The sequence below is a fragment of the Dermacentor silvarum genome, chromosome 1 (assembly GCF_013339745.2).
Source record: "Dermacentor silvarum isolate Dsil-2018 chromosome 1, BIME_Dsil_1.4, whole genome shotgun sequence".
NCBI lineage: Eukaryota > Metazoa > Arthropoda > Arachnida > Ixodida > Ixodidae > Dermacentor > Dermacentor silvarum.
The window spans coordinates 150,774,366-150,787,966 of NC_051154.1; the positions used below are offsets into that span (position 1 = coordinate 150,774,366).

At 46.0% G+C, this 13,601-nt stretch overlaps 1 protein-coding gene across 2 annotated transcripts in view; it reads right to left on the reverse strand.

Annotated features, from left to right (window-relative positions):
• Window positions 1-8,403: 8,403 nt before the first annotated feature.
• LOC119436235 (dnaJ homolog subfamily B member 14-like) overlaps window positions 8,404-13,601 on the reverse strand; it is a 65,251-nt gene continuing 60,053 nt past the window's right edge. For both annotated transcript variants that reach the window (XM_049656472.1, XM_037703028.2), the window contains one exon: window positions 8,404-10,339. In XM_049656472.1, coding sequence (XP_049512429.1) covers window positions 10,221-10,339 — 119 coding nt within the window. In that variant the 3' untranslated portion in view covers window positions 8,404-10,220. The remainder of the gene's footprint in view (window positions 10,340-13,601) is intronic.

A 13,601-nucleotide genomic window follows, 5' to 3' on the forward strand; every position in this document is an offset into this window, starting at 1 on the left:
TCGCAGCGCCATCTGGCATGACGTCAGAGGAGGAGCCGGTGAAACCGCGAGCTGAGCCGTTGCCTAGCAACCGCCGGCGTTGCATCGTATATATATATATATAGAATGGGCGGGTCGGTGGGATTCGTCGGCAGATATGGAAAGTGAGTCAGAGAGACTGAAAGAAGCCAGGCTTCGTCGTCGGAACGAATCCAAGAGGAGGCAGCGAGCCGAAGAGACGGAGGAAGAATGAGCCACACGCCTCGAGAAGCGTCGTAAGTACGAAGCGGCCAGGCGAGTGCATTCAGATGAGGATGGTTCGTCGTCTAGTTCGGCATCTCGTGCCAGGGCCGCGGATCAACGACGGAATTATTCTTCTTTCTGGGGTTTTACATGCCAAAACCAGTTCCGATTACGAGGCACGCCGTATTGGAAGGCTCCCGATTAATTTAGACCACCTGGGGTTCTTTAACGTGCACTACAACGCAAGCGCACGGGCGTTTTTACATTTCACCTCCTTCGAAATGCGGCCGCCGCGGCCGGGATTCGATCCCGCGATCTCGTGCTCAGCAGCGCAACGCCTTAACTGACTGAGCCACCCCGGCGGGTGAAACCAGGAGGAGGCAACGAGCTGCGGGGACAGAAGAACGTCATCGGCGTATCGAACAGAGACGGCAGAGTGATGCAGCTCGGAGAGCGCCGCGCCAAGCCGCCGATGCAACGGAGTTCGGGGACGTGAAGGGTCTGACGGACCATGTGATTCGGCTGGCTGAAAGTTGAAGTGCGACGCGCATGTTCCAAATGGACTTTACAGACAATCCGCTTGGATTTGCGTGTGACGTTTGCGAAAGACTGGCATAACCGTACATCCAGGCGCGGATCCAGAGGGGATGTCCGGATGTCCTGACCCCCCCCCCCCCCCCCTCAGATTTCTGCATCGCCCCTCGCTGACAGGGTGTTAGCCCTGTCAGCAAAAAATATGGCCCACCAGCATTCTTCAAAAGTATTTTTCGCGAATACCAGTGGTAGCAGCCATGTGGAAGTAAAGCTAGCTCACTCACAAGCTTAGCTGTCTTCCATAGGTGTGTGATGTAGCGAACTTGGACCTCCTGGCGCCGGCAGTTCCTTACTCGTCCCGGCGGCAGCGCCGAGCGAACGAGGTGACGTCCCTTTTGTAAAGCACGCCGACGTCCGCGCGACAGCCTTCGCTTCTGATTAACTTAGTTCCCCCTCAGGGTTTCATCGGTTGCCTCTTGCCGTTATACCTGGGAAAGCCAGAGGTGCGACGTAGCGCGTTCACATCGAAAAAAAAAAAGCCAACCTGCAGCAACGTGAATACAGACAACGTGAACGCAGACAGCGAAAGCGGGACCGTGCAAAAGCGGAGAATGCGTCGAAGGACCATGAGTCCGAGGAAGAACGTCACCGTCTGCAGTCGCTCACGCCGGAGAAACTTCAGGCGGAATAGGGAGCCTACATGCAACGCCGTTTTAGGGTGGTGACAACACCAAAATTTTGACTGCTATTTACCGCCAAATTTGGTGGGAAGCCATTTTTGTCCCCAGTCTTTCTGCCTTTTTTTTTTTTTTTTGTCACGCTCTGATGTACTCATGTTGGCACGTGATCTATTAAATTTCTTTAATTTAGTTTTCCGCCAGTGTGCACAAGAAACCTGCATACATCTTTAATATACTAGTTGCCTTTTCCTTTTATTTGAACACATCAAACTTACTTTTCTATTGCATGTCGTGTGACACATATAAAGCAAGAAGTTATAAGGCCCGATGGCGTGCTCGTGGTAGGATTATCTCACGCCAAGAATGTGAACTGCATTAAGCATTGTCGTTGCCTTCCAGTTGTACATAATATATAAAGGGTGCTTTTCGAAGTGTGCTGTAATAAAGACTGTCCTTACTAATCTGTTTAACTAAAACGTAGACGTGCCGTATACGGCGCTCAGACGCGCCGTTTGTCTCTGGCTGCTGAGGCCAAAGTTTATTAAAAGAAGTTAATTAATTTCACGTCACCAAGGGTTGCGGGAAGTGTGGTCTGTCGCCTGATCTTTCGCCATTTTTGTCCCCACAATTAACCCGCCAATTTAGCTGGCGGCGGCAAGTACCCCTACAAAGGCTGTCACCACCCTAAAACGGCGTTGCTTGTAGGCACCCTAAGGCGGAACGTCTTGCTGCGCCTCCTCTCGGCGGTAACATGCAACATATCAGCCCGCGCCCTCCTCTGAGCCCACTACAAAACCTTCTAGTACACTGTAGCCGGACCAAGAAGAGAGACGCAGGGCCGGACCAGGCTGAGACCACGCCGTATTTCTTTGAGTTTTATGTTGCCTCCTGTCAGAGTGCCCTAGTGTACAGTCTAATCTTGATCAAATTAAACAGTAAATAGACCAACTTAATATGTCCCCCTGTCCTTCCGAGTTCGTCTGTCTACCCTTCAATGCAGTGTAGTGACTGCGCGAAATTTGGCGCTACAATGTCACAGAAAAGGATGTCAACGTTTTTAAGGTGAAAGCCTTAAATCTCTGTTTCAAGGTCACTGTGACGTACAGAAAAAGTAAGCGAGCTAGCCTCGCGCTCGTGCCACTACTCGAGCGTTCATCATCATCTTCCACTGCTGGCTCCGACGCCGCTCATCTGGCCAGAGTTCCCATATTGCCCCTCGCGCTCAACGCCGGGCGTTGAGGGAAAGGGCAACGGCGGCACTGGGTAGGAGGAGAGAAATGTCCGCAGCAGCGCAGTAGGGGTAGAGAGCAGGGGCGTTGAGGGCAAGCGCGGTGGCGGCGCTGGGGAGGAGGATGGAAATGTCAGCGGCGGCGCCGGTACGTAGAAAGTTCCGGAAACGGCGGCAGCACACGCGCAGCGCACTCGCGCGCCTTATAGACATCGCCGCGTGGACTCAGAGCTTTATTTCACATAGCTGTGGGTCCAACTAGGCTTTTGCCTTCACATTCTTAGAAAATTCTAGCATCCCCGTATTTTTTTTCTCCTTTATCCAAGCGTTCGTTTCAAGACGCTGAAGCCAGCAAAGTTAAATATGCATACCAACAAAAAAAAAAAAGCATAACTACGCTTTGTTTTACGGGTTTTATTTGGCTTAAAGAAGTCCCCGCGAACGTATATAAAAACGAGAAAGACAAGTTGGCGTCCTCCATTTTGAATTTCGCTTCTTTTCTGTCGTAGTAATGGGGAGGCCTTTGTGTCGTGTGCTAAACAGCTTCACTCATCATCCACCTTCACAGAGTGGAATGGCTCATGATTTCTTTGCTTCACGCGAGTTCTAGCCAGTTTTACACCAAAAACTTCATACCATGTTGTTACGCTATCTCTAGTGACATATAAATTGCATCGTGCATTTCTAGAAAAATGAAAGAACTACCCAGCCCGAACCCCAAATGTGTGACGAGCCTTTGCCAATTAAATATATACGAATCGAGGTCAACTCATCCTCTCTCGCCGTTGCCCAGCGTGGATTGTCGGGGATTGTCAGGGAGCAAACAGTGCACAAATGCAGCAGTAATTTGTTGTTATAGGTTGTTTTGTTCCCGTGTTGATTTCCTTCTCCGTGATAAGCCGTAATACAATAATGAACTGTTAAGCTGTGCACTCTTTATTTTTAAGAGTTGAGCGTTGTGTCCGACTCATTCAAAGGAGTAACTCTCCCTACACTCTTACAACTCATCTGTTCTTCGGGAGGAGTATGCAGGTTTCAGTTTCACAATTAATAAGGCGGTTCCGCGACCAACCTGCTAAATGAAAAAGATAAGAAAAAAAGAAAGTGAGCTTTCAACGAATTATTATAGTTTTTCACCCCCTGAATACAAAAATCGTAATTTAACAGACCAGAAGTCATAGCTAGTCGCTTTATTTAGCAAAAACGAGTCGCCGCGCCTGCGGGAGACGCCGCGCGGCCGCGGGTCATTTAATGTGCTCTGATGGCGAAGACGATCGTGACGTCACCTCGGGTATCGGCGAGGAGCGCGATTCGAATAGAGCGCTCACGTGACCCCTCGCGCACAGTCTTTCGCCGCTACGCTCGGCGAACGAAGGGGGCGGAGCTTCAACGAAAATTTAAACTGCGATTGCGGTGCTGCTAAGCGCATAATCGAGAAAATAACTGCAGGATTTGAATTATACTGAGTCAGCCTTCCAAACCACCGTAAATCTTCCAATTCTAAAACCTTTTCAGCTTCCCTTTAAGGAAATCAAGGTGTCCCAACAAAACTCCAAAGACGGACCCGTGCTTACGCACCTATAACGAATCTGCAACAGATCATCCGAAATTTTATTAACAGAAACAACACAGACTTGGATATATTATCAGGTACAGCCGCCAAGCTCACGGCTATGTTGGGCAACGTCCTTTTCCTATAAGTTCGGAGAAAACGATACCTGGCATGTTCAATTTGACCCGCGCTGTTTCGGTCCATCGCACGACCCGCGCAAGCGCTTCACTACAGGTGTTGCACTAGCCGTACAAGAGGCGGGTTTATCGTGAGCTGAAACGGTGAATTTCGGTAAATAAGAAAGGCTACTATCATAATTGACAGAAGCTGACCCCCCCCCCCCCCCCCCTCAGAAAATACCTGGATCCGCCCCTGCGTACATCTCGCTACGCCCACCCAGGCATAACTGAGTTAAGCCACAGCCAATTCTTTCTATGTCTACCCAACGAGGAAACCCGTACGTCCGTCCTTGCGTCACGTAAGACGATCACTTTCAAGATAGGGCCCGCAGCAGCGACCGAATTGACCTTCGTGCTGCCTCTCGCTTCAACGCGAAATGTCAGCCCTCGGCGCACTCTGTCCCCATCGCAGATCGCTTTCAAGATAGGGCCCGCGCGGCCGCGCCATATGCAGCTGCCGCCGGATCACGGTTTATAATGGTTTAACGGCTTTTAATGATCGCAACGTCATCGGCGCACCTGGCGCCGCCACCTGTAGTAGTTTGCTTGCGTCAATTCACCTTGTGCCGCCGTCCGCAGCAGTTCGTGTCGCCGCAGCGCTGTCGTTCATACTGGTCGTATCAAGTTTCATAACTTTGATAACGACACCGGGCTGCGTGGAGATGAGCAAGTGGCACAGTGTTTACGCACACTTAGACAACTCCCAGATGAGTTTTTTTTCCGCGTTATTAATGATTTTTTTCTCTCGTTATTAGCGTGAGCATTTCTATGCCTACCCAACGAGGAAACCCGTCCGTCCGTCCGTCACGTAAGACGAATCGCTATAAAGAAATTAAGGTATAAAACAAAATAAATTCGAAAGACGTTGGCAGTAGTGTGCTTCGAATCTACGACCTACCGCTCAGAAGCCAAGTGTCTAACCCACTGCGCACGAAGGGGAATTCACTCGCCGCTGCTGCCGCTCATAACGCCAACGTTCTGACAGCGAGTGTCCGCGGTCATCGAATGAGATGTGTCCATGTTTGCCTGTGCGGGCGTGACACCGTGCTTGTTAATTTAGTAAGTGAATGTTTACAGCACATTATACAGCTAATAAAATTACTAACCTTACTGCGTGCTAATCCTATCGCAATCAATGCTTCGCTTTTCGGACGAAACTTCGACTGCGAGTATACTGCGAGCATACTTTTCCGAGACTTCTGTGCGAAAAGTGCAAAGAGGAGCTTCTCGCAAGCATGCGAATGCGGCAGTTTTGCCGACAAGAAAGCAGCGCTGCATTGAAGGCGTCTAAAGAAAAAGTCGGGCCAAGCACTTCAGAACTTAAACTTCACTGTGTAAACTATGATAATCTATCTGACTTTAAATATCCAACTTCGCACGAGAGAAGTGAAAGTGTACACCGAGTACGTGTCTGCTCCCGCGAGTTTCTATCCTCGCATGCCCAGCGTGACTAACATACAGTGTGTTTCAGCGAACACTTTCAGAAATTTTTAAAGGTTGCCTGTGGCAGATAGCACAATTCTAGTTCATGAGCTGATCTACTCGAGGAGGCGGACATTACTTGCACAAGAAATTCAAATGCTTAATCGAATAATTAACAAAAATTCACTAATTAAGTTTTTAACTAATTACCTGATGGCCCATATAGCAATTTACAAATTGTAGCAGTGGAGTTTGCAAGGCGGATCCACTTGGAATTCTCAGGATGACACCAGTTTCGAGATAATAATTCCCGAACTTTGCGGAGAAATGCATTGGCGTTCCAGTTAGTTGCTTAACAAAACGTCGCTTTATGCATTGACGCACAAAACTAACTGGAACGCCAATGCATTTCTCCGCAAAGTTCGGGAATTATCTCGAAACTGGTGTCATCCTGAGAATTCCAAGTGCATCCGCCTTGCAAACTCCACTGCTACAATTTGTAAATTGGAATGTGCCTTCAGGTAATTAGCTACAAACTTAATTAGTGAATTTTTGTTGATGAGTCGATTATGCATTAAAAATTTTTTTGCATGTCCGCCTCTTCGAGAAGACCAGCTCATTAACTAGAATTGGGCTATCTGCCACAGGCAACCTTAAATAAATTTTGGAAGTGTTCGCTGAAACACCCTGTATACCAACACAGACGTTCGCCAACCGGTCCGTAACTCGCGAGTCCTCTTGTCCTTCCATCGAGAACACGCCATAAAGCAGACCGCGTAAACTTACGCCCTCTAACAATCGAGCAATGCGAATCATTTCGGCACAGAGAAATGAGCATAATATAGCTGCCAAACAAGGTGCAGTTCCAAGTGTTTTTTTTTTTTTTTTTTTTTTTTTTTTTTTTTTTGCGTTTTGTAGCCCCGTTTGCAATTGCCGTTCCCTGCGGCGTTAACAATATCATTTTAATTTTGTGCCATGGTATGCACGCGCTAATTCTAGAAATCGCCTAGGTGCTTAGATATCCGCTATAATTTGTTTGCTAATAATGTGAACATGTCATAGAGTGGAGATAGTATTCATGCGAGTAGTTTGCGCGGATTGAAATGTGACGAGCTTGCGCAGTAAACATTGACCGAAAGTGATGGTGGCGAGCGGCAAGCGATCTCATCTGCCTAATCGCCGAAGCGCAGTACCTAGGAGTGTCGCCAGCTGTGCAAGAAGTGGCGAACCAGCCTACGCCTCATCAAGGGAACAATGTTATCAGATCAGTCGATTCTACTGTATATTTACCCCGTCATTTCGACGCGTACAGCCGCGAGGGAACGCCAATGTGATGTAAAAGCAAAAGTCGGCCGTTACTTGTTTTCGCCAGCCGATAGCGAGATCGCAGCTGTTGTCAGCTTCGTTCAGCTTGCAAGCCATATGCAACGCGCAGTAAACTATGTCAGAATGTGGGCTTGACATTGTGTCAAGATCCATGCCTCTGAATGGCAGAAATTAGCCGATTGGGTGTGAAATTTGATGATGAATATCTCGGAACAGAAGCGCTCCAGAAGAATCAGTGAAGTTGCCTTCAAATAAAATAAACATACCACAACTGCGATAGCAAGAAAATCAATGTTTTTGTTAATTGTGTTTGGCGACTACCCTGTCTCAAAAATTGTCCACAAGAGCGCATAAACCACATGTGCAAACAGATTTTGCGTAGCTAGCAATTTTTATTCAAGTTACCGTTTTTAACTTTAAGACTGTACGTCTATACGTAGGGTGTCCCACGTAACCTTTGCTAGCCACCCTACCTTTGCCGAACTGTAAAAGTCCGTCTTTTTTTTTTTCCTAATAACAGTTATCAACTTCTCAAGATAATCAGAGCAAAACTGTCACTCAGAAAATTGTAAGCCATCTTGACAAATTTCCAATTCATATTTCTGTTTCTGCATAAAAGTATTTTCCCCAAGCCTGAAAAAATTCCCGCAACAAGTTCCGCGCTACTAGACATGCATCGGGTTTTATGCGGGCTTGACTTCGTCAGGTTTTCTCATTGGTGCCCAGCAAACAGCGCGGCAGGAAGTGTCCGTCGCCCATGCCGCCGCCGCTTGCTCCATTTTCCGACACAATATTACTGCAGACGCTGCAGCCGCTCGTACCCCAGCCGTGAAGTAGGAATACCTTCGTGATGTTTACAAATAGCTGGCCTGCTCAAAGTACTTTTTTAGGTTTTGAATGTAGCAAATGCTTTCCTAAAGTGCAGGCTATGGACGGTCATTTTATTCTCGAGTTTGATCCGGACCGCGGTTGTCGGCAGGCGTGCAACAACCGCGGTGCACGGGGTATCTCCGTTGCCACCTCCATATTCCTACAACCCGCAGAAGACTCGCCAAGCCATCCAGGCTTTATGCGATACCTCGCACCATGCTACCTGACGCTGCATGCGGCTCCTTTTGGTTTCAGAAGTCCTATTTTGATGCAGTAATCAGAAGTCGGGATGAATCGCAAACTTGTAGCAGCATGCGACCGCTTAAATGGGACAGATAGATGCCATATTGGCCTGCATCTAGTTCACCAAGAAGACATACAAACAAAAAGTAAACCTTCATCATATGTTTATTGATCAAAAATGTGCTCGCATGCCTAACTTCTCTCAATCTACCTTCTTTTATCCACGAAAAGCAGGGCTTATGCTGAACATCAACCGCCGAAAAAGAAAAAAAACGCTAGTCAATAATATCTACTCAACGCATGACAAAGTGTGCGGTGCTGACCACTTGCCCCCACTCCCTGATGAATAAAGGGAGCAGAAATGGGAAAGGGAAAAGGCGGAACAAAGAGCAACCAACCAAAGGCAATTGGCTCTTTTGGAGTCTTTGCAGCCGTAAACTTATTTCGTGGCCGACTCCAAAAATTACTCTATTTACACGCAATGCATTCTTCACAAGCTCAACAACAGCGCACTTCATAAACAGTGCGCCTTCTTAGCAGGATAAGAAGCTATGTCTTCCGACAATGCAGTACAAAAGGCTGCACGCAATTGCATCCACAAGCAGACTGAACACTCCAACTGCACATAAAAAGATTGAGACAGCACAGTCTCCAGATAATACCACGTCAATGTTGAGGGACACTGCAGGCAGGCAATTCCACTCACTGACAATGCCGTATCTGCTCATCGTTATCATGAGATGCAAAGTTGCACCCTCCTGATCCTCACTGGTGCCCTTCCCCAACACCGCGCACACACACCACTGTTTTCCACATACGGTCAAGCCAGCACAGGGTGTAGTTGAAGCAGTCACGCCTTGTGTCGTTGAGCACTTCCAAGCGACACCCCAGCACTGCACTTGGCTATGTTGCACACACTAAAAAAACACTGCAAGTGGTGCAGTGCACATCTACAGTGGCACCAAACATGTCTGAAATAATGGTGAGAGCAACTGCTACATCACATCTAAAACCAACACATTGAAAACACTAGAACAACTGTTTTTTACCAGTTTTCCCCTTCAATTTCTTTTTAAAAGAAGAATATACTTAAATGCTCAAGTAAGCGAGAAAATTCTCCACGTGAGAGAAGGGAGAAAGGAAGAAATGGCCAAAATGATACGCATCAAGAACTGCAAAATTGCAGCAACACACTATTTTCATGCCTGCACGTTATGGCAGCTGCACAGTCCATGATGGAACACGAGATCTATTGAATGTCCTGCTCAAACAATCTCATGTTCTCATACTAGGTCAAATACTAACTGATAGTGTGTGCCCTTGCAACCAAAGCCAAATGCCTTATTAACAAGTGTAGTACAGATCACTCAATGCACACACCAATTGTGCACAATATAAAATTAGCAACAATCGACACCCGATCAACTGTGCCACACTTGAAAACCATCACCAAATAGGTTACAGGATAAAAACCTTGACGCACTTGTCAATGTACACAAGCCTGCACAGTGCTCTCGGTGCAATGAACGAAGTATGCACTTGGACAGAAGACTTACACAAGGCTCTCAGCTACAGAGACCGATTGCCCTTTGCACTGTGTGCCAGCTGACGGCAAGAGAATCACAGAAAGATGCAGGCAATCCCAAACTTAAAATATGCACAAAAGTTATCTTGCAATACTCTTACCATAATCAATGTCACGATTTATGTATAGTAATGTACAGCCAGCAGTCCCCTCAAACGCCATGCACCCTTGCCGCACATCCAGCAGGGATAAAAAGGCAATGAAACAGAAACAAAAGACAATGCAATCTCTGTATGTACACGAACAAGCGCTTAGGAGGAAAAGGAACAGCTGGAGAAGATGCAAGGGGACATAACAGAATAGTGGCAACTGCTTCTGTGTATTCTCGGGGGCCGACACAGGGAGGACCTGGCTTGGGAGTGCACCCACTGCAGCAGGGTCAGACACGCATGCGTGACAATTGGGCCAGCCGGTCACACGATGGCATCTGGTAGTCCAGAGCCCGCTCTTCCAAGCTGGCGTCCCGTAGGCTCTTGGCTCGCCAAAGCAGGCTCTCTTCTGCAAGCAGGGGCCAAAAGCAAGATGTCAGAAAGCTTTCCATTCCAACACTGTCGTCTTCGCACTAGAACCTATAAATCCAGGTCATTCCACAGCATTAAGTACAGTCTACACCTCTACAACGAAATGACTTGTATAATGAAGGGATAATTGTGTCCTGGTTCTATTGTGAGCGATGCAGTTCAAGAACTTTACAAGGAAGTGACCTGTGTAACGAACAAATTCGGAGGCCCCAAGCACTTTGTTATAAAGGCATTTGACTATAAATGAGAGTACACACAGATTTTGAAAAAAATTTGAAGGACAGGCAAGGACCTTCAGGCTCTCCTGAGGTATTTTCAGTGACAAAGTGTTCCTGCATGTGCTAGTTATTTTCAAGAATAAATGTGAAATGCTTGTCCCACTGAGCGAATGAAGCGACTAGGGGCGCGATCTTGTACGCGTTCCAAAATGGAACGGAGGCGGTCCGTTCCATCGAGCCGCACACGATTGGTCAATTTGAACCGTGAGCCGCAGACGATTGGTCAATTTGAACCATGACGATCAAATTGACCAATCGTGTGCGGCTCGATGGAACGGACTGCCTCCGTTCCATTTTGGAATGCGTACAAGATCGCGCCCTAGGTTGCAAACAGGCACAAATTAAAAGCACATTAAAGGCGAAAAATGAGCCAAGCTAAACTGGCAGATTAGTGCTCCAAAATGCTCGAAGCATCAATATACCTGGAACAAAGCTTTTCTAACGGAGTGCCGCTCTGTCTGACCCTCGCAAATGATCAAGACGTGCATCTACACAATGAGCGTCAGTGCACTCTATTGCAAGATGAGGCCAATCAACTGCACTTTACAGTGGCCAGGTGGCCTTTACCATGTAGCAATAGGATGTACATATTAAACAGACCCCTTATAGATTCTGCAATCTAATTTTTGCAGCAGGGTGCACAAAAAGATTTATGAACAAATACACTTAGAACATACAGGATGATCATTTTCAAGCTTCCAGGAATTTTTCGAAATCGCCTTCTGCGGGTAACATAATTCTAGTCTTTGAGCTGGATTATTCAAAGGCAGAAATTACTTTCACGGGAAATTGACACATATTCAACTAATTAAAAAAATTAAACTTCAATAATTACTTTATGGTACATATTGCAATTTACAAATTGTAGCCAGTGAGTTAGCAAGGCATATCCACTTGGAATGGATTTCCTGAATAACACCAGTTTGGAGATATGTGCCATCAAACTCGCCTTAAAAATGCACTGTTGTTCCACTCACTTTTTTAACAAAATGTTATTCTGCATTGAAGCACAAAAGTAACTGGAACGCCCATGTATTTCGTCCCACACTTTGGAAAATAATATCTTGAAACTGGTGTCATCCTAGAGATTCATTTCAAGTGGATACATGTTGCAAACTCACCAGCTACAATTTGTAAATTGCAATATGTGCGGTAAAGTAATTAAATAATTAGGGAATTTGGTTAATTAGTTGAATGTGTTTCGATTTCTCATGCTAGTAATGTCCACCTCTTCAAATAATGCAGCTAAGGACAAGAATTATGCTATCTCCCAAAGGCGATTTATAAAAATTCTGGGAAACTTAAAAATGATTACCATGTATTATCTTTCACTTAAAGCTGCACATTTTGAATGCACCTCAAGTGATAAATACATATATACATAGTATATATATATATATTTTTTTTTCAGCAAAACTGTTGTGGATTAAAATTCCAGTATTTTTCTTTAATCCCAGGCTTACAGCTGCATGTCTGGGATTGACAGCTGCATGGTGCCTCCACAGTGCATGTCACACAAATGCAGCCAATCACGGCAGCTCACGTTAGCTCGCGGACTGCGGATGTTCCCAAACAGCATGAAACTATTTTTTTCTTCGCAGACGTTATGAACTCAGTTTAAGGCCAGCAGTGGAGTGCGTGTAGTTTTCTTTTTTTTAATTCTTGCACAGATCGCAATGTTCGAAAGAGCCGTAACATCAATTAAGCGAAAAGTGACTCACACTGGCGCTAAATATGCAATTCTTCAACTGCTCACCAGTGGTACTGAGAATGGCAACATGCAACAAATACAGATTCTTGAAGTCTACAACCTCAATGAATATGCAAAGCTGCCAATCAAGGGCATGTCCCCAGGATCTCACTTCCAGATGGAACGAAAATGCAGAAGGCATCGTGGAAGGAGGTCAAGCCTGCACGAATATAAAACTGCTTTCGGAATGCTTCTATTTAATTCTGCTCAGTTGATATCTACAAAGACAAAATGTGGGATGTCATCAGCCTTGTGGACACAAGGAAACTCTTGCTGACTGCGGGCAGACTTAGTGTGGCTGTTACTGCTGACGATGATGTAGACGTCTTATAGGCCATCTCTGAAGAACTTTTTTCATTTCAATCCCCTGTCCGAGGTTTCAAAGGTATAACGAGATCTAGATATTGTAATATGTCCTACTGTAATGGTGTCTTCCAGTTTGGTCCTGAGAAAACTTCTAGACATGGAGGCCTCCAGTGACGAGGATGACCAAGAAACCTGTGAGCTTCCGATTGTACCCTCGAGTTATGCCGACATTGACGCCCGTCTTCAGGAATGTATCTTAACTTGAAGCCCACGCTTGACTTGATAAATGACACCTGTCGTTAATGCGCCGAAGAAAATGTAACAAGCATCTTGGGCACGTTTACGCCAGGCATTATTTACATCAAGTCAAGCATGGGCTTCATGCCCATGCTTAAGACGCATTTCTGAGTACGAGGGTGACTGTCATAAGTTTCATAGCCTTGCTCAAGCATCTTGAATATGGAAGGGGCTTGGCCTATGACTATGTCCACAGCTTGTAAAACTTGGAGTGTGCGACTATCAGGTTGACACCATTGAAACAGGCCTCAATCACTGATTTCAGCCAATATAAGCAGAGCGCATTATTTTTGGGAGTGAAGCCACTCTTCTGTGCCTTGTTCTGTTCACTGGTGGTAGCTTTTGAGCCATTTATAACAAATTTCTGATATGACGAACACATTTTGCGTAACAAAGGTGCTCATTATATGGAAAAAGCAAGCACGCAATGTGTACCTTACTGGGAACGCTTTTTCACGTCTCTTACAATTCTCTACAAGACCCTAATTCTAATTCACATCTTGAGAATTAGAACAACTAAAATTTAGCTAACTGTTTTTATTTACTAATTCAATGTCACCGCCTAAAAATTACAGTTGGTTTCTCAACAAAACAATAAACAACATGCA